The 20,329-nt window shown below is 40.3% G+C and overlaps 1 protein-coding gene across 4 annotated transcripts in view; it reads right to left on the bottom strand.

Moving 5' to 3' along the window:
• MRTFA (myocardin related transcription factor A) overlaps positions 1–20,329 on the bottom strand; it is a 65,159-nt gene that overhangs the window by 3,541 nt on the left and 41,289 nt on the right. For 3 of the 4 annotated variants that reach the window (XM_067469183.1, XM_067469182.1, XM_060777104.2), the window contains exons 3-14: positions 17,911–17,966; positions 17,410–17,485; positions 16,339–16,500; positions 13,706–13,881; positions 13,078–13,236; positions 11,431–11,684; positions 10,170–10,341; positions 7,707–8,825; positions 6,387–6,482; positions 2,553–2,717; positions 685–891; positions 409–469 (exon numbers count right to left, since the gene is read on the bottom strand). In XM_067469183.1, the coding sequence (XP_067325284.1) occupies positions 409–469; positions 685–891; positions 2,553–2,717; positions 6,387–6,482; positions 7,707–8,825; positions 10,170–10,341; positions 11,431–11,684; positions 13,078–13,236; positions 13,706–13,881; positions 16,339–16,500; positions 17,410–17,485; positions 17,911–17,966 (2,703 nt within the window). The remainder of the gene's footprint in view (positions 1–408; positions 470–684; positions 892–2,552; positions 2,718–6,386; positions 6,483–7,706; positions 8,826–10,169; positions 10,342–11,430; positions 11,685–13,077; positions 13,237–13,705; positions 13,882–16,338; positions 16,501–17,409; positions 17,486–17,910; positions 17,967–20,329) is intronic. The other variant, XM_060777105.2, reaches the window with a different exon arrangement.

The raw sequence follows: 20,329 nt of genomic DNA, 5'->3' as shown, positions 1-20,329 counted from the left end.
TGATACAGCACCAAGGATTTACAAGCAACATGTAAGCATATTACTATATCGTTGGGCTTCCTTTCTCCAATGGTCCTTTAGTGACAGCAGCAGAATGGGAAAGTATCAATCACAGGAGCATTTGTATTGTGCATCCCATTCTGTGGTCAGCACTTTTTTTCCCTTAATGCTTGCAAAGTAGGGGACATTATGAACTACACAGAAGGAGGAGATGGACTGCATGCAGCTCACAGGCTGATGATCTCTATTATATATATAAAAAAAACAGTGGCCTACTCTCTGTAACTTTGTTCTCAGGCTCATGAGAGCTTTGTTTCAATCTATCCTCAATGGTGCAGATGCTACAGAACACACCAGAATAAAAAAAGGCTAGAAAGGGCCTGGTATAAATCCTTATTCCCACTTTACCTCCATGTTCAATTAAAATGTCAAATAGGTCATCCATCTGTTGACTTGAACAGCCATTCTCCTGGAAGAGAAAAGAGGTATTTGGTCCGGATGTCGTATTCAACAGCAATGCCATAATATGCACTTCATAATGACTGTGTTGTGGTTGAACAAGCTCAGAGGAATGGCATCTATATGCACAATTTCTAGCATAGCCTCGAAAGACAATGAACCCCAAAAATCCCATTCCAGCCCATGCCTCTCTGACTTCATTTGCAGGAGACCAACAGTACATACCATTCCCCATTTTATGAAGGCCTCCCTCACCTCGGGGGCCTTTGGTTGCTGCTTCACTGCTTCTTCATAACCTGGTGGTTCTTTCATCAATACTGAAGTGGAAGGTAGAGACAGAGGTGGAGGAGTACCAAAGAAGGGCAGGTTCTGCTGCTCAAGGTCCAGTTGGGAAGGAGATGGAGAAGATGGAGAGCCTGGCTGTGAAATAAGCTGTGAAGAAAAGAAAAAGCAATGATTCTTCCCAAATGGGCAATTTATTTGCGCACTGGTGATACTTAAAACAGACTCTAATCCAACCTTGCCTCTTCAGGGGCACTACAACCACTTTGAACTCCCAAAGCCTTTATGGAACTATGGTCAAGAGTTAAGATTGTACCTGCTTGGTTAAGACTGTACTTGATTATATGCTTTGAATGCAATATTCCTGCTTCTTGGCAGGGGGTCGGACTGGATGGCCCATGAGGTCTCTTCCAACTCTTATGATTCTATGATTCTATATACTTGGTTTGCAGGCTACATCCCATTCACTGTGGACTCACGTAACTCCGTTTAGAAGCAAACCATCATCCAGGAGAACTCCCATTAGTAGGAACAATCTTAACTATAGTATCACTCAGCCACACCTTAAACTAACATTATGCAAACTCTGGCCATACCCGAAATCACCTTTAATATAAGCTTGTCTTACATTTGAGAACCTGCAGTGTATCTCATTACCAGAAAAGGACACAGGACATTGTCTGTAGCAATGCTCAGACTGTAGAACTTCCTGCCTCCAAATGTCAAACTGAGTCCACTTCTCTTATGCTTCCAATGAGTAGTTCAAATGATACTGTTTCACTTAGCCCCTGGTTGTTAAAATTTCAGAGGTGGCTTTAAAATGATTATGATTTTAAATAAAGTTTTCATAACCCTTGTTTTAAACTGCAGGGCAAGAAAGTGATTATCAAGTATTTGCAACAAAAAATCTATGCCTCAAAAAATCTCAGGCTAACTTCTTTAGGACACATCTGAACATAACTACTTCTCTCAAGAAAGGAGATCTACTTAAAACATGTATGGGGCGACATCTGACAACAGTGGAGGTAAAGGGGAATTTTAATGAAATGTTTTCCATTATTATTAATTATTATTATAAAAGACTACTTTAATTATTAATGCAAAGTTTTCCACTTACTTACTATCACTAACCTTTTTCTTTAAAGGGGCTACTTACTATGGAACCAGATTAACATAGGCAATATTATGACAACATTATATTGTCAAACATCTAATCAGATTTAATACAATGAACATATAATTTTATTCAGTTTCATAGCCCCTCCCACAAACACGCACACACACTACTAGGTTGTTGTAGATTTTTTGGGCTGTATGGCCATGTTCTAGAAGAATGCCTCTAGAATGCTTCTAGTCTGAATAACCTAGAACCACCCAGTGATTCCAGCCATGAAAGCCTTCAACAATACACATACATTACTTTCTACATATAGAAACCACAAATTACAAATAAAATATATTATACTACATTACTAATTTACTGACTTACACTGGACCTACAGACTTATATTGTATGTCTGATAAGCATTCATTTAAAGTGAAGTGTATAATTTTTGCAGATAAATATGTTTTTATTAATATCTCCCAATCCACATCACTACAAGTTGGATCTAAATTCAGTTATCAATGTCTGCAAAAGGACTGGTGCAATATCCTAGACAGACAAATATATCAATATCCTTCAAATGTCCACCCAGTTTGGGATTACCAGACAATCAAACTCCTCCTCTTGAAGGAACCACATTTGGCACATGGTATGGCAACACAAATCCCTTTGACTTGGTGCTCAGGGGAGCTTGCTGACAGGATACCTTTTTCGGTCGACTGCACTGGCCAGTTTTGCTGGGAACGCTGGTTTTCAGGGGTCCTTTGTGGAAGCCATTCAGGAAGAAGGGTTGTAAGCTGGGAGGTGCAGAAAAGGACAAGGCCACCTGAGGAGGTTGCCCACTGACCATCTGTGGACCTAGCTTCTGACCCTAAGAAGGCACAAGCGATAGACAAAGGAAAAAAAAAGGTCAGACGCTGATTAGACCAGCACCTCTTGTAACACCATCCTTCAAAAGCACTCCCATAGCAGCCATGATGAACTGAGTCACTTGAAGGGATAACACAGGCCATCCAGTCCATAGTCAAAGAACTCCTGACCATGGCCATCCAGCCTCTCTTTAAAACTCTCCAGAAAAGGAGACCACCACACTCCTAGGCAGTGTATTCAAATATCGAACAGCTCTGAGCATCAGGAAATTCTTTTTAATGTTTAGGTGAAAGTCCTTTTCCTATAGTTTTAATCCATGGCTCTGTCTTTGGAGTAGCTGAAAACAAGCCTGCTCCATCTTCAATATGATATTTTTTCAAATATTTAAATGTGGTGATTATATCACCTCTTAACCTTCTCTTCTCTAGGGTAAACATATCCAACTCTCTAGGCTGCTTCTCATGCCAAATCCTTTACCATTGTAGTCACCCTCCTCTCAACACATTCCAGCTTGTCAGCATCCTTTTTTAATCGTGATGTCCAGAACTGGACACAGTATTTCAGGTGAGGTCTGATGAAAGCAAAATAGTGGTATTATTATTTCTCTTGATTTAGACCAAGCATGGGCCAAATCTGGCCCATGCCTGATTTAGACACTACACTCCGCTAGATGCAGCTGATAATCACATTGACTTTGTTTTAGATGCAGCTTGTTGTCTAAGAAGACTTGTGGAAGCCTTTCACATTTCAAGCCTTGTGTCACCCATCCTATTATCTGTGCATTTTATTTTTTCCTGCTCAGTAAAAAGTTTTTTTTAGACATTCTGGTTGCTTTATAATTGTGCCTCCAATATTTAACTTTTGACCTGGAGACAATTTTTATCTCACCTCTATCTCCAAGGGTCTGGACCATGTGGAACATGAACATAGCCCCTTTTCTTACTTCTTTTTGTTTTTGTTTTTTTGTTTTTTTGCAACTGTTATCCTGAAAACACTGTTGGGAGTTCTCATGTTTTGGCCTACAACTCCCAGAAATTCTAGCCAGTTTACCAGTTGTTAGGATTTCTGGGAGTTGAAGGCCAAAAACACCTGCGGGCCCACAGGTTGAGAATCACTGTTTTAGGTTCTTCAATGTGTTTTTTTAAAAAAAAATTGTGAAAATACAAGGTTTGCTATGATCTATGGTTTCAGATATCCATAGTATAGATGTGTGTGCGTATGTGTGTGCGTGCGCGCATGTGTCTTGGAATGTGTTTTCCACAGATAGAGGGCCATAATGTACAAGGATGTTTTATTCTACCATAAAGATTAGACATACTTTACTGCTGAAGGCAAGAGTCTTTGTTTCTTCAGTATGGGAAGAAATGTGCAAATTGGCACATACCATGTATGCATACAAAAGCCAGTTCCCAAGATTGTATCACACTCTTATATGTGTAAAAAAGAGAAGTCAGGATGGCGTAATCCCAGAAAGGAGTAAGACTGATTCTGAACGGCTGCAACTCCTAACGTCAAAAATGTTAGTCCCCTTTCCCGCTACATATACATACATCTCTTCATCTTCCTTTTGTAAGTGGATGTCTGCCATTCATTCCTATGCAGGAAAACTACTCAAGGTAGCAATGCAGCAAGGAAAAAAACCTTCCTCCATGACCATTAGGGACTGACTTCCACAGAAGCCTCCCCTGTGAAGGCTGCCAGGTATTTCAATGCTTCACAAACTGTCAGGAGTCAGGTTCAGGAGTCCTGCACTCAGAGAGTTGGAAGTGTTTTCATTCAGAGATTGCATTCAGGATGAGGAAGGGGGCAGGTTCAGGTGCTGAAAAATAAGTGTGGCTCTACCATCTACTTTGCTTCCACACACAGGATGGGGTCCTGTTGGTTAGTTGTAACCAGACTTACCAACCCACTGAACTGAACAATGAATTAACACATACAGAAAATATAAACCCACTCACCTCTCTTGTATTAGTCTTTTTACTACTTCTCTTAGAAGCCTAATTTTTAATAAGACTAAATGACATTCCCACCATATTTTCATGATATCCCTTAATTCTGATGGATGTCTCATCACCTTTCATGTCCTGCTGCAGCATTTCTCTGGGATGGGAACTGAGGGCCCTGCCTTGCCTTAGTTTCTGCCTTGAATTGGTTCACAGGTCCCAAAAGGCGCTCCATGACTGCAACCTGAGCCCTTGGCCAAGAGCCTATGGAGTTGCCAGGGATCCTATTTTGTCCACTATGTCATATAATATCCATATGAAACCACTAGGAGATGACATTTAAGGATATGGGACCTCGTGCACTTTTCCTATTACTTGGAAGCAGCAGCATCTGCATGGGAGGATGGTGAAAGAGGTGCTTCCAGTGATCCATTTAAACTGCAAATGTTTTTGTTAACTTAAATGCAATAAGTGAAAGTATGACTGTTTCACTTTACATGTACATGCTTAGTTTTGAATAAAAGGTCTTTTGAAACACTTTGAATTGTTTTGTTGAACTGTTTTGTTATGTTGGAATTAAATGCCGTTCTTTCCACATTATTTCTGCCCCAGCAACAACATTTTGGATTAAATACGCCATGCTCAGGGACAAATCTACTTTATTAACAGAGGTATAACTTGTAATTTTTCCTGAATGGGATACTCCCTGAAAAGATCATAAACATAGTCTGAGAATGCTCCTGGGCCCAGTCTTATCTGAGAATCCTCTGGTGGCAGCTGTGGTCAGTGGACTGCTTCTGGTCAGCTTTAGTTGCTATCTCAGGTACACTCCTTTCTTAATAATGCTGATCTAGCCAGTTGTATTGCAACTAAATCCCTGGAACTTTAACTGGAACAAAATGCAGCAGCCATATCAATTTATGGAATTTGCATTAATGATCACATTATTCTGGCTTTATAGTAATTCCACTAGCTTCCACTTTGCTTCCACACTTTTTTTCACACACTCTTCCTAAATGATGCTGCCCACTCGCTGAGTTCAACAGAGGAGGACCTGCTTGGTGTCCCAGTACTTTTCTGAAACACAACTGGTTGAGATGTGAGACAGGACCGTCTCTGCTGCATCACCCAAGTCTTTGGAATTCACTGTTAAAAACAGGAATATGGATCCCTGTGTCACATGTGCTGCTGAGACTATTCTACTGAACCTTAAATGTGGGTGTTTTTAGGTTTTAAAATTTGTTTTAAACTGCTCCTATGGCAGCATTTTTATTTTTGTATTTATTGATCAACAATTTCATAATTTTTGTAGTGTACATTTTGGGCATTTGTAAAGAAAATCAGTACAAACATTTCCAAATAGAAGAAAATGTAATGGGAAATTGTATCTTTTTTTACTGTACAGGTAAAAGCTTAGAATAAGGGAAAGAATCAAAAACTCAAAACACGGTCATACAGCTTAACCATCACTCTAAAATGTGTAAAACCAGATAATCTACATCATTACTCTAACAGTTCAGAAATGGAGGCAAAACCGCTTCCACTTGATCAGCTTGCCTGCTCTACTCCAACTTTCCCTCAGGCAAAGCAATGCTGGCAAGTGGTGCATTGAGTGCAACGGTGTGGAAATAAGTTCAATATACAAAACCCAGCAAAGCTTCTTTCCTCCCTTCTGCCACCCAGACCACAATACAAAGTATTAGGAAACCAATGGGTGTGTCTGCTACCTTCTTGTTGGCCTCACTTGGCAGCGTCTGCAGAGATGTCTGGGAGCTATTTACAGGTTGCTGGCTGGCTGTTTTTGCTGATGGAGATGGTACTCTCTGAGAAAGGAAAAAGGAAAACAAGAAAGAAAGTTTAATATTTTTAATTCATCCTATCAGTTGAGATCCTATCTTAAGAATCAAGTGCTGCAGATGAAATAACAGGGCCTCTGTGTTAAATATGTGTAAAATTAAGGGAAATGGTTCAGTGATGTCTAAAATGATGTGAGAATAAGAGAGTGGATGGAGAAGCAGTGCCACGGTGGCAAAAATGGAGCTTGCAAATGTTGGGGAAGGAAATTACAGCTACTGCCATAGCCCCCAATATTTCATTCTGTTAAGTAACACATGACATTTGACTTTAAAAACAATAAAAAACACTTGCTAACATTTTAAACCAGATTGTCAGATCAGCCCCAGTCACTTATCCTACTGTAGAAGGAATGCTAAATCTACTCAGTAGCATGAGAAAGGAACTCTCCCAGCACTTAAATGCACTTTCATTGCATTCTTAGGTCTGGGTCTCTTTCAGCACGACCCTCCTGACTATTAGAAATTATCTTTACCTATAAAAGCAAATCTATAGATCTTGCAAATGACTCACTACAACTATCCAAAACCTCCATCTGGCCCTAGTCTTCTTGAGGACATCTCCACTCCTTCCCTGGCCCTGTTTTGTGGTCTGAAGGCCACAATTAAGATAACTTCTGTTTCCTCCTTCCATCTCAATGGCCTAGGAGTAAAATTTGTCATTATTCAGACAAGATATTGAGGAGCACTGTCTGAATAATTTTTCTTTACTGAGTCCCAATATGAATAGTAAGTGGAAGGCAAAAACGTTGCATGCTTGACTAGCAACCCAAGTTAATACCAAAAGTAAGTCAGAAGGCTTTACAATTTAATTTTGTATGAAACATACCAATTCAATCTGTTGCGATAATCTATGGAGATAGAAAATGAATGGCCATGACACTGGCTATAGACTACAGTTCAAATTACCAATGTATAACTAAAAAGCAAAGTGAAAGTCTGCATACTTTGAAAGAACACACTGCTCTTAATTGTGCCCTTTGCATGAATGATCACATGCTGCTTCTCCCCCAATCCGTACTGCCCATGTAGAGATTTTCCCCTTGCTACATTAACAGCTAATAGTGATTATATTATCAGACTACAGTGGTACAGGAATAGCTATTCACTTTCCAAACAACATCATGAGATTTGTTCCCTGTTTGAAAGCCTTCTGCACAAGCAACTTCAGTTGCAGGGAATGTGCAGACCTACCGTCAATGGCAATGGGCTGCTCCCCGATTTGTCCTGAGGAGAGAGGCCCTGCCTCTCTGCATTCTGATTGGTCACTGTGAGGACGATATGAGTGCCAGTGGAATCAGTGATGAGGGTCGGGGGAGGGCCTCCCTTGATGAGGTCTCGGAAGCCTCCACCTTGCTGGCCAAGGAAAAAATTTGAGGTCTGGCACAACGGTGACTCTGTCTCAGCAGTAGCTGGCACCTCCTGCTTCACCATGACTGCTTTCTTTGGCACTGAGCTTGTATCTGAGGTGTCCATTTGGCTTATGGTCTGTGTGGGTTTTAATTGGTCAGTTTGGCAGTTGGGCTGCCCCATAGATTGGCAACTCATAAAGCCCTTTTCACTCTTAACATGAGTACCAAACACAGATGGCTCAGGGACTGCAGCTGTGCCCTCTTCTCCAACAACCATAGTGGACGGTGGCGGCTGAGACCGCTTTTCTCTTTCCAGCTGTAGCCTCAACATCTCCACCAGCTGCTGCTTCTGTTTCAGCATGCGGGTGAGCTCCTCAATTTGTTTATCTTTCTCCTGAAGCATTTGGTCTTTATCCTGGACCACCTCCATGTCTTGTCTGCCGCTGCTGCTAATACAGGACTCTGCCTTTGACACCGGATTTGCACTACAAGTGCTGCCTTTGGAGCTCTCTTCTTTCACCAGAAATTGCACTGGCGAAGCTTGCAAGGTGAGCTGAGTGAGAGGAGAAGTCACCATCTCCCCAAAGGCATCCCCACTGGTTGAATTTTCATCCCCAGCACTCATCAGTGAGCGCTCAGAGGGAGTGGGTGACACAGGAGGCGTCGAACCTGTGCTACCAAACTTCATCACACCGCTGCCACTGACTGTGGCCATGACAACCTCTGCTGATGTAATGCCCGTACTGACCAGCGCAGGCCCCGTACTCAGCCTAGGGGCTGGGAAAGCGACCACCACCTCAGCAGCCTTTGGGAGAATTGCCGCATTGGGCTTGGGAGCAGCAACTGCTCGGCCAGCTGTACCATTCTGCTCTTGATAAGCCTTGAGCCTCTCAATTAGATCGTTCTTGGTACCTGACACAGGCAGTGCCCTCATCTTCAATTCCTGCTTCAGCTCTGCCACCTAACAATAAATGGGAAAATTAAAGGAAAAGCTAAATTAGCTCGGAGAGTTTGGCTCACAAAAAAGGACAATGTCCTCCAATTTTAACCAGCTTCCCAACAGCAATACAATATTAAACACGTGGCACTATTCAACAAGTTCCACCCTAAAAGCTGAAAAAGTGCTTTTTTCAACCATTTATTCTAATTACCAACACCGACGTCACCAATCATGGTAGTAATACATTTACATCACATCTTGAACAAACTGAAATTAAATCCAGAACAAACTGAAATTAAATCCAGACAAGACAGAGGTACTCCTGGTCAGTCGTAAGGCCGAACAGGGTATAAGGTTACAGCCTGTGCTGGATGGGGTCGCACTCCCCTTGAAGGCGCAGGTTCACAGCTTGGGTGTGATCCTGGATTCATCATTGAGCCTGGATCCCCAGGTTTCAGCGGTGACCAGGGGAGCATTTGCACAGCTTAGGCTCGTGCGCCAGCTGCGCCCGTACCTCGGGAAGTCTGACTTGGCCACGGTGGTACACGCTCTGGCCACATCCCGCCTTGACTACTGCAACGCTCTCTACGTGGGGCTGCCCTTGAAGACGGCCCGGAAGCTTCAGCTAGTCCAGCGCGCGGCAGCCATGTTACTAACAGGAGCGGGACGCAGGGAGCATACAACGCCCCTGTTGTTCCAGCTCCACTGGCTGCCGATCTGCTACCGGGCCCAATTCAAGGTGCTGGTGTTATCCTACAAAGCCCTAAACGGTTCTGGCCCAAAATACCTTTCGGACCGCATCTCGGCCTATGAGCCCACGAGGGCCTTGAGATCGTCTGGGGAGGCCCTTCTCTCGATCCCTCCTGCTGCACAGGCACGTCTGGCGGGGACGTGAGAGAGGGCTTTCTCGGTGGTGGCCCCCCGGCTGTGGAACACCCTCCCTGTTGACATCAGACAGGCGCCCTCCCTTTTGTCTTTCCGTAAGAGCCTAAAGACATGGCTATTTGAGAAGGCATTTAACTGAGCGCTACATAAATTGGTAATGACAACTGGAACGGAACATGGACTACGAGTTTGGTTATGATTCTACGATGAGACGGAGCGGATTATTTAGTGTAACTATATGATTGTGTTTAGTGATATGTTGACTTTTTTTTGTTATTGCTTATTGTAAATTGTCTTTTATATGTTGTACACCGCCATGAGTCGCCCTAGGGCTGAGAACGGCGGTCAACAAATGCAGCAAATAAATAAATAAATAAATAAATATGATCTCAGCATTCCATGCATTATAAAAATGATATTATATTTTCTTTAATAAAAACAAAAAAAAATCAAGGTAATTGTCAACAAGTCTTTGGTTACCTTCATGTCATCAAGATTAGTAGGGAGAGCTCCTGGCTTGGCCATTGGAACATTGCTGTTTTGTCGCATCAACCCATTCGAGCTGGAAGAAACAGAGGAGGTGCAGCTACCAGTAGCTGAAAGACTACGCATAGGTGGAGCATTACTGCCATTCTGCTGCTCTCCTGGAGGCCTGAAGGGGGAAGAATGTGGTTAGAAGATTTTCCAAAGATTTTCATGTGGTTTTAATACATTTTAATATTATTTTGTTTAAAAATATAAATTGTTTATATTTTAAAAAGTATTAGCCACATTGAGTCCCATTATTGGAAAAAGGGTGAGGCACAAATGTATAAAGTAGTAATGCTCGAGCCTAATGTGCCATCAAATCTAATGCGTACCTCAATTTCCAAAACCCTGAAACCAAAAAAAGTATCTGCTGGCAAATGTAATATATGCAGTGGCAAAAAGTGCACATGTTTGCCAAAAAAGTTGTGCATTACAGTTGTTTCCTACTTAGAACTCCTTCTTCAAAAACATACGTGTTAGGACATCAAAGCTTCCAACAACGGAAACCTTGGAAAGTAACACCTTGGGATGAATCTATGATGCAGATTTAATTCATTTTAACTTCTTTGGTTCAAAGCCATTGAATCATGGGGTCAGTAGTTTGACACGGCCTTGAGCCTTCTCCGCCAAATACCAAACTACAAATCCCAGGACTGCACTGCATTGATCCATGCCAATTAAATTTGGCTTTGGCTCAGCACTAAGATTACTATATGACGCAGATCTAATGCGCATCATAAGTTTGGAGAGATCATTTAGCCTAAAAAGGTGAGCATTAGATTGAGGTAAATATGGTAAAATTAACAACAATATGTTGAATTCATGCAGTACTGTATTGATGATTATTAAATAATGGCCAATTAGATATTTCTGTTAGAGGGAAAGGGAGGAATACTCAAAAGATTTTTCACAAAATCATACTGCTAGGCATTTTTAGACATTAATCTAATTACATAAAATCTGCTAATACTACTGAACTCCTGCTTAACTCAACAAAATCTGGTCTATCACGCTCACAAACCAGACTAATTCTGAAATTTGTGCTCAAGTCAATATTTGGATGAACTTTTTCTGAGAATGAGTGGAATGTTGAATGCTGCAGCAACTCCCATGATTTCACGGGGTTAGATGAAGATGCACAATTTCAAATCAACTGATACAGATCTTATGTGAAGGGGTGGGCGGGGGGGTTCACACACAAAGCAACCCATACTTTGGTGGAGCTGGTAGGATGGTTTGATAGTTGTAGTGCTGTTGCTGCTGCTGATTAAGGATCTGGAGCTGCAAGAAGAGCTGCTGTTGCTGCAAGATTTTGGCATAAGATGAATCCATTGGAGGTGCTCCCTTGTCCTGCTTTTGGTCCGGTGGAATATATTGGTGATACTTCAGTTTCTTGACTTTCGGTTTCGGTTCCTTGGATTTTTTGCTACGCTGGGACTTCTCACAAGATGACTTGGTCTGGCTTTGCTGCATGATGTAAAAAAACAGGTGACTCAAGATGGATGATAAGAATAAAGAACTCAAATGCAGAAAAAATAACAATAACAATGCTGCTGATGTGTTCTATATGGTTTGCTCATTTATTGCAACCTTTCCCAATTAATGTTTAGATACAGGCCATCAAGAAAGAAGTAGCAAACTTTTCAGTAACTCCTCTACAAAAATATGTGCCAATTATATAAGCATATAAAATGCAGCTGTTATACTACTAATATTAAAAAAAAACAATTCTTCCCAATTTTAACATTAATGCAAGTTATGAGTGGTGTATTTTCCAGGCTGTATGGCCATGTTCCAAAAGCATTCTCTCCTGATGTTTCACCTGCACCTATGGCAGACATCCTCAGAGGTTGGGGAAACTAGGAAAATTGGATTTATATATCTGTGGAATGTCCAGGGTGGGAGAAAGAACTCTTGTCTGTTTGAAGTAGGTGTGAATGTAGCAATTGGCCATCTTGATTAGCATTTAATGACCTAGCAGTTTTCAAGGTCCGGCTTCTTACTGAAAGGGGGAATCCTTTGTTGGGAGGTGGTTAGTTGGCCCTGGTTGTTTCTTGTTGGGACTTCCCCTGTTTTTAAGTGTTGTTCTTTATTTACTGTTATGGCTTTATAGTTGTTTTAACACTGGTAGCCAGATTTTTATCATTTTCATGGTTTCTTCCTTTCTGTTGAAACTGTCTACATGCTTGTGGATTTCAATGGCTTCTCTGTGTAATCTGACATGGTAGTTGTTAGAGTGTTCCAGCATTTCTGTGTTCTCAAATAATATCTATGTAGTGAGATGGGCCTTCTTTGGCCTTGTATCATGGCCAAACATTATCACAGGCCAATAGGCATGCAAAAATTCATTTGCATTTGTTTAGCAGTTTCAAGCTTGAAAAAATACGAAGACTGAGAACAAACTGAGGGTGTGAATTTTTCTCTATTGCTAAACTGCTTGAACAGTTTTCCCTGGGGGAGGGATGAGTCATCCTTGTACACTTTGATTTTCTTTGCTTTGTTCTGCACTACATAACCACAGGAGTCCAGCTTCCATCAGCTTCCCTCCTGCAGTGAGTGCACCCCAACTCAGGTACCCCATATATCTTGGGATGGGGACTGAAACTATTTGGTGCCCAAAGGTCAGAAGTTGCTTGGGGGCCAGTTCTGGTACCTGCTAATTGGTAGCCTGATACTAGGCATTATGGTGTGAACAAGGCACTTACATTTATAGGTTTTACTTGTTGCTGCTTTTTAAATGAGTGCAATGGACCAAAGGGAGATTACCTTACTCAATATTTTCCACCTATTCTTATAACATATTCCTAAGAGTCTAGATCCTTTTCCTGCCATTTGCATATACTTCCATTTTAAATGGTACCTTTATAAGAGTTGGAAGTGGTTTGGCAGCAGGAGCAGCAATTCCGTTCATGAGATTAGGAGGCAGCAGCGGTGGTGGCGGTGGTAGGGAAGTTGGTGGCTGTTCAGACAGGAAAGGAGCCTCACTGGAGTCTGTGCTGATTTTTAACTGACAGATAACCTACAAAAGTAAATATTAAACACACAGGCTCATTTGTATACCCATGTTTCTTATTCTTACATTTTCAACAAGAAATATGAGCCTTTATGGAGCACACAACCCTTATGTCATCTGCTTCAGATGACATGCAGCAAATCCAAACATTATTTTAAATATGTCTTCCTTATTCTCACATTGTTTCTCAGCAGCAGTTGAGTTCTCCCAGGCAACCCAGTCTCTAATACCGACTCTAAAAGAGTCACACAAACATTTATCACTTGAGGTTCCTAGTAATTTGTCTGGCATAAAGTATATAAGTGCAAAGATTTCCAAATTCAAATATTGTTTTTCCTGAAAATCACCAGAATGCCCCACTTGTGATTGCCCCTCTTGTGAAAGTCTTGTCATTCCTTTTTCTACATGGAAAGACACATCTGTTGTCTGAATACAACAAAAGGGTTTAACGAGTGCCCATATTTCACATTTTCACCTGAGCAGGAGAAGCCACTGTGGCAGCAGAAAATGACTCGCCAACACGTGCTTCCATTGGGGATGGCACAGACCCCTGAGATTCATGGCTGGCTGGCTGTTCTGGAGACAGGGCATCACTGCTGTCCTCGTCGAAGGACGAATTGTCTGCTACCTTTGGGTAATTCACTTGACCTACTGAAAACAGTAAATGGAAAACCATCCACTAAATAATAGAAGACAAAAGCTCAATCATAACTAGCAAGACACACTTCTGGACTTTGCTTAAGTAGGAAAATTAGAGACAAATTTTGGACATTTGTTTTGCAAAATATTTTAATTATCATCCCTGCCAGTAAGGAATGGGCGTGAAATCTAAGAGAAATTCCCTTCTGTATCTTTCTGCTGAAAAAAGCAAGAAAAAATTGAGCTAGAATTGTTTTGTTCTAATTTCTGAAAGTCAGATTAGGAATAGAAAATGGAAATATTAGCAATATTTTACCTGGTTTTTAAAAAAGTAATCACAATAAACGTCAGTGGCAACCATGAAAATGGAATCATTTCCGAAGAACTCAGAAAAGCATACAAAATTATAAGGAAAAATCTCCTTCAGACCCACCAATGTCACATACCTTCTTTATGCTTTTAATTTCAACTCAGAAGTAACTGACAGCTCTACATTAGCAGAGAAACTTCACTGCAATTAGTACTTGTGGCTTCCCCCTACATCTATTCTAAATATGGATCCTTCAGAAAAAGCTTCCTATTATTTCCTTGCAAGAAATAAAAAGAGGACAGAGCAAAAAAGAATCTTACTTCCATTTTTTATTGATGCAGCATGAAAAGAAGAATTTTCAATTCATACCAGAGGAGCAGGAAGAACACAGACTTTGAGAGGAGTTTATAGGAACCTACACCTGAATTTGTGCCTCAGTTGTGCCATTCCATGCCCCTCTTTCCAAAAGAAGGTTGATATTCTATTCAAAACTATTTCCCATTATTTTATTTATTTTGGGAGGAAGAAACAGCAAAAGAGCCTACCCAAATAAAGAAGACCATTGGATTACATATCCCCTTCACCTTTACTTTTTAAAAAATCCAAACTTCTAACTTTTTCTAGTGGCTCAGATCTGTTTATCGCTACTCTCACCCCAAATTTGAGTGGGAAAGACAGAAAAATATATCAAGAGAAAATAGCCATCTTAGAGCACCTCTCCAGTTTAAAGGATCACCTGTATTTAATCAAATCTAGTGCGCCACTGAATCTAATGTGCCAAATCGCCAAATCTTTCGGCAATGGAAAGTAACCCTCGATTTATTTATTTCGTAGATGGGAAGGAAAGGAAGACAAGGGGAAACTGGAAGGAGGGAAGACGGAAGGAAAAGAAAAAAATATAGACAAATAAGAGTACTACAGCAAGATAATGGGACAAGATAATGAAGACTGAAAAAAAACTGATAACGAAAATATACAAAAAATTATTAGGATGGTCGACAGGAATAGAACAAGTGAAAGTGTAAATGGGCTGCAAATATTGGACACACAAATAAACTAGAAGATTGGGGAAAATGTGGAATCAAAAACTAAAATTCACTTATTCATATGATCTGAAAGAGAATTGGTACAAAACGATGCACCAATGGTACATAACACCACATAAATTAGCAAAATGTTACCCTAATGTGCAAGGTAAGTGTTAGAAATGCAAAAATTAAGGATGAACCTTTTTCCACATGTGGTGGACTTGTAAAATACTTATGAATATGGACAAATTAACCCAAGTATTAAACAACCATTTAGAAGGTTATAAAAAAATAACGGATTGGACACCAATAAGAGACTACATGAAACATGAAAAAATAAAATTGATAATAGAAAGGAAAATAAAGAGGAGAATTGTTACCCAATGGACAGCACTGAGGAGGGGTGAGCAACTATTTAAAGAAATTAGAAAGGAAAACGTAGAGCACGGTGGAGAAGATTGGAAGTCAAATTTCTTATTCTGCTACTCCCTTTCCTTATCCCTAGAGCTTCGGGACTTTAACCCCTCCCCTTTTTCCTCCTCTTGTTTCTTTTCCTTTTCGTATTTTATTAGTTGTTCACTTATGATAGTTTCTCCCTATCCCACTGCCCCCAATGCCCAGGAGACACCATGCCATACCAGGAGAGAGAAGACAGCATGGGGCGGGGGGGGGGGGGGGTCAGCCCTGATGCTGGTGAGGCAGCAGGTAGAGGCATCAGCAGCAGGAAACGGTGGCCCTGGCTCTGGCAAGCCCTGGTGAGCAGAGATTATCGGGCCCCAAGAGAAGAGGAAGCAAAGGCAGTGGCAACTTGGGGCAGGCAAGACCTCTCCTGTGCATGCCTATGCCCAAGACCTTCTCTTTACCATATTATGCAAAGATAATGCACACCCCAATTTTGGAATGGTCATTAAGCCAATAAATACTATAAGTACCTTGGCTTCTAAGCCACTGGGACTTTATCATAGATCTGCTTGACCAAGCAAATGGAGTGCCTTACAATGCTTACTGAAGCAACTGCATTGGCATTTGTAAGAAAGCCAAGTGCAATTGTTATTCTTAGTACCAGCAAAGGATGCATAAGGAGAGTGGCTATTACTCCTGGTATAGACTTCCTCCTATCACCAGCCTTACCTATGATTGCTTCCTTCAAGCTAGATTCCACAGGCAGAATGTTCTTCTCTACCAACTCCATTGGACCGGGACGCTGGGCAATTTTTTCATTGAGATCATCAGCCAATCTGGCCCGCTTTAATTTCAGCTGCTTAGCCTGAAGGGAAGGTTCAGCAGAGGTTTCTGCTCGGGAGGGAAAAGTTAAAATATGGTCACTTCTAAGTCACACAATTTTTACAAAAAATTGTAAAAGCTTTCACTCTGACAGTAAAAAAGAATGATGCTCCTTCAGAACATCACAATACATGCTGAGAGGATATACAGCTGAAGTATTTTGGGGGGTGCCTTCCTGAAAGAGTAGGTGAAGTGGCTTAATCTGAAGTGGCTTGCAAAAAAGAATTCAACATTTATTGTGACTGAGTGCACTGTTCCTGAATTCTGATGATGCCATAAGAAATTAAGAAGAGACCTGTCAAATCACACGTAAACGGAATTGGGGGGGAATGATGAATCTTTGCAAAAATCAAACTAATAATTATTCTTCCATCTGCCTTATAAATTTATCTTGCTATGGAATCATTGGGGTTATAGTTTTATAAGATCTTTCACCTTCTCTACAATGGATGCTGGTGCTTCACCAAACTACAGCTCTCATAATGCCATAACATTGTTCCATTGCAGTTAAAGTGGTGTCAAACTGCATTAATTCTACAGTGTAGATGCACCCAGAGTATGCAACTATTTTGACGACGACTACTACTACTACTACTACTACTACTCCTTTTCCTTCTCCTTCTTCTTCTGTTTATTTATACCCTGCTTTTTCTCTCCATAAAGAGACTTATAACTTAAGCTCTTATATATGTTGGCATATATGTGCAGGCAAGTAGTTACAAGTATTGAATCTAAAACAATATGAAAAAATCCATCACCAAAGCCCTACTATCCCTTGACCAATTCAATGCCTTGGGCCAAATACTCAATTTATCTGTTATCAAATGAACAAAGGTGCTAGATAAAAACGTAGAATGTCAAGTTTGCAAGTTAAAAGTAGAGAAGTTTACTACATGGCTCTACACTAGGGACACATACCTTCCAGAATATGCATTCTCACCAGCTCTGATCTCTCTGGCCGGGACCGAATCTTACGTTTTAGGTAGTCTTCTGTCTGTAGATGAAAGAGAAAATTACATACAATGATATTTTCCTGAATATGAAACAGATTAATTATATTTTTAAAACAGACGGTAAGAGTTAACATTCTCCCAGATATTAGCCAGTGCAGAATACAGTAGGCAATCTCTTTCTCTCCCTGTCATTGGCTTTGCATCTTAGGTTCTAACTGACATAAAGAAGCAACAATTCACATTGCTAGAATGTAAACACCAAGATCAGAAATAGGTGATTTTGTGTACTCTAGGAGTTTGGGACCACAGGTTCTTTTATCCCCAGCCACTGTTACTACTGGCCAAATTACTATGAATGCTGTAATCAAAAACATATCTCCTTAACAAAATAAATTAAGTGTTTGGGGACATTTTAGACTAGTTTTGAAAAACAGTACGCCTCTTCAAATGCTGACTAGTAACTTACCCTGGCCCGTTCCAAACTCCTTCTCTGTTCATGAAATGCAGCTGGACTTTTCAGTGCTGTTGAGAAGATGACAATCAGTAAATTAAGATAACTAATCCCTCACATTGCTATATATGACAATGTTAAACTCACCAAAGGAAACATATAAGGCATGTTAAGGCAGCACCTTCCTGCATATGGTCAACACATAGACCTGATATTTGGTTCATGTAAACTACTTCCTGATACTTTGTAAAGTTAAGCCAGGTGAGAGCAAAGCCCATTTCACAGATCCCAAAAGACACTCTTGTTGTCATGAATTCATCTATGCTCAAAGAAGCAGTATTTATCTGCCCAATCATGTGGAAAAATGATGGAGAACTAATACAATTATTTAGTAAAAACATCTTACTGCTTATGAAAATTTCAACATCAGAACTTGAGAAGTACACACAATACATAGCATGTTATTAATATATGTTGGTTCCAACATTACAGACAATCATATGTACAAGAATGTGATCATTTATATCAGGCTCACATAAAAGGGAAAACAAGAAACACTGGACAATAATGTTTGCCTCTCAATATAAAGATGAGAGTAAACTTAAGGACTTGATCAAACAACAAGCATCTTCTGTCTTTTATCACCACTGCAGACCTGCCAAGACAAGGCCTATTTTAAAACACTCATCAACTTCTGCCCAGGCTTGGAAGAATCATCTGGCAGTGCTTTCCCTGCCAGATTCCAGTAAGTTCACATTGGCTGGGACTAAAAAGACTGCTGTCAGCCAACAAATCTTTTCTCAGCACACTGTGGTAAAGTGCTGGGAAAACTCACCTCTGTTTTGTATGCAAGAGTACATTCATCTCTCCAGGGAAAAGGAAGAGGAAACAAGAAGAACAAACTACATAAACATGTCACAAAAATATTAAGGAACAATGAATATTGTCCCATAAGGATTAAAACCCTGTGTATTTAAAACATGCAACAATCTCCATATTATTAAATAATAAAAAGATATAGAGATTAGGGAAAAATTACATGGATGGTTGTAGTGAAATAATTATAAAGAAATTGTATCTATTTCAACAAATATGATGACCTAAACCCATGGCTGCCAATCAACTGCAATAGGCTGAATTTAAAAGGAATTGATTCCATGATTGACTGCATCACTTTTGTACATAAACCCATAGAGAACAATGAAAAACGTTTAAAGGTCACTAGTTTTTGTTTGTTTTGTTGTTATTATTTGCATTTTTATCCATTTTAGATTAGAGAAGCTTCACAAGATCTATGCTGGAATAGCTCTGTGGCTTCTTTCAAGAGATCAGCAGTCCATTTATTTGAGATGATGTTCAAATTCTATACAGGCAGTCCCCAAGTTACAAACAAGATAGGTTCTATAGATGTGTTCTTAAGTTGAATTTATTTGTAAGTTGGAGCAGGTACATTTTTTAAAGTGTAACTCCAGCCATATATAGTTTTGGATAGGCTAGGAAGGGTTAAGACCTCTGTGGTACAGAGTCTAGAACAATGTTATTATGGTCTATGCTGCACTGTGACTTTCTCTAAGTAATTACACTGAATTTTAAATAAATACAAAGCAAATTAAGACTTGGAACAAGGATGGTAGTGACCTGGTATATCAGAATTCCATCAGACCCAGACAATGCGGCTAATGGTAAGGAATGCTAGACACATTGCAGCAAAATGCAGCAAAAATGCAGCAGGCTATGTGATTTAGACTCTTGACCTGTCCTAACAAATTCACTATTGTTGGTACTGTTATCAAATCATAACCACAGCATATTCATTCCCGTCCACTCAAAGACTTTCAGAGCTACATAGCTCTAAAGATTTTGTGTTGGGAGCAGAAATCTGTTCTCCACAGACGGCTTATATTTGTACACATGCACAGTGTAACAACAGCTGGGAGAAACTTGAATGTTATTTTCCTCAATGCAGACAGACCCTATAACTTAGTGTCCCAAGTAATAAAATGGAACAGATTAGCCTGTTATCTTTTTGTGAATACCCCAAAGAGAAATACTTTCACATTCTCATGGGAATTTCTTTGGAAAAAAACATTCTAGCTTGTATTTTTCCCCAGTATTGGCACCAAGACAAAAAAAAAAATCATACTTAACCTCTGAAAAAGTCAAAGAGGAACAAGTCTCTCTATTTCTCCACAACATTCTCTTGGAAGGATCCAATATCTAAAAAGGATTGCCAGTGTAGTATGTATTATCAGATTTTATCTAAATTAACCAGTGTACATTTTTCTTGGCTGCATACTAAGTACATAACAAATGGTCCAGAACTGTCAAGCAAATCTACCATTTCCTTCACTAGGCTAAAAGACTTTTTCCAAAACGTTGTCTAGCTATAAGTAGCCAAGTTTATGAACTGCAGTAACCCATGCTCAGTGACTCT

The sequence above is a fragment of the Anolis sagrei genome, chromosome 5 (assembly GCF_037176765.1).
Source record: "Anolis sagrei isolate rAnoSag1 chromosome 5, rAnoSag1.mat, whole genome shotgun sequence".
NCBI lineage: Eukaryota > Metazoa > Chordata > Lepidosauria > Squamata > Dactyloidae > Anolis > Anolis sagrei.
This window is presented reverse-complemented; position numbering and strand designations above follow the sequence as displayed.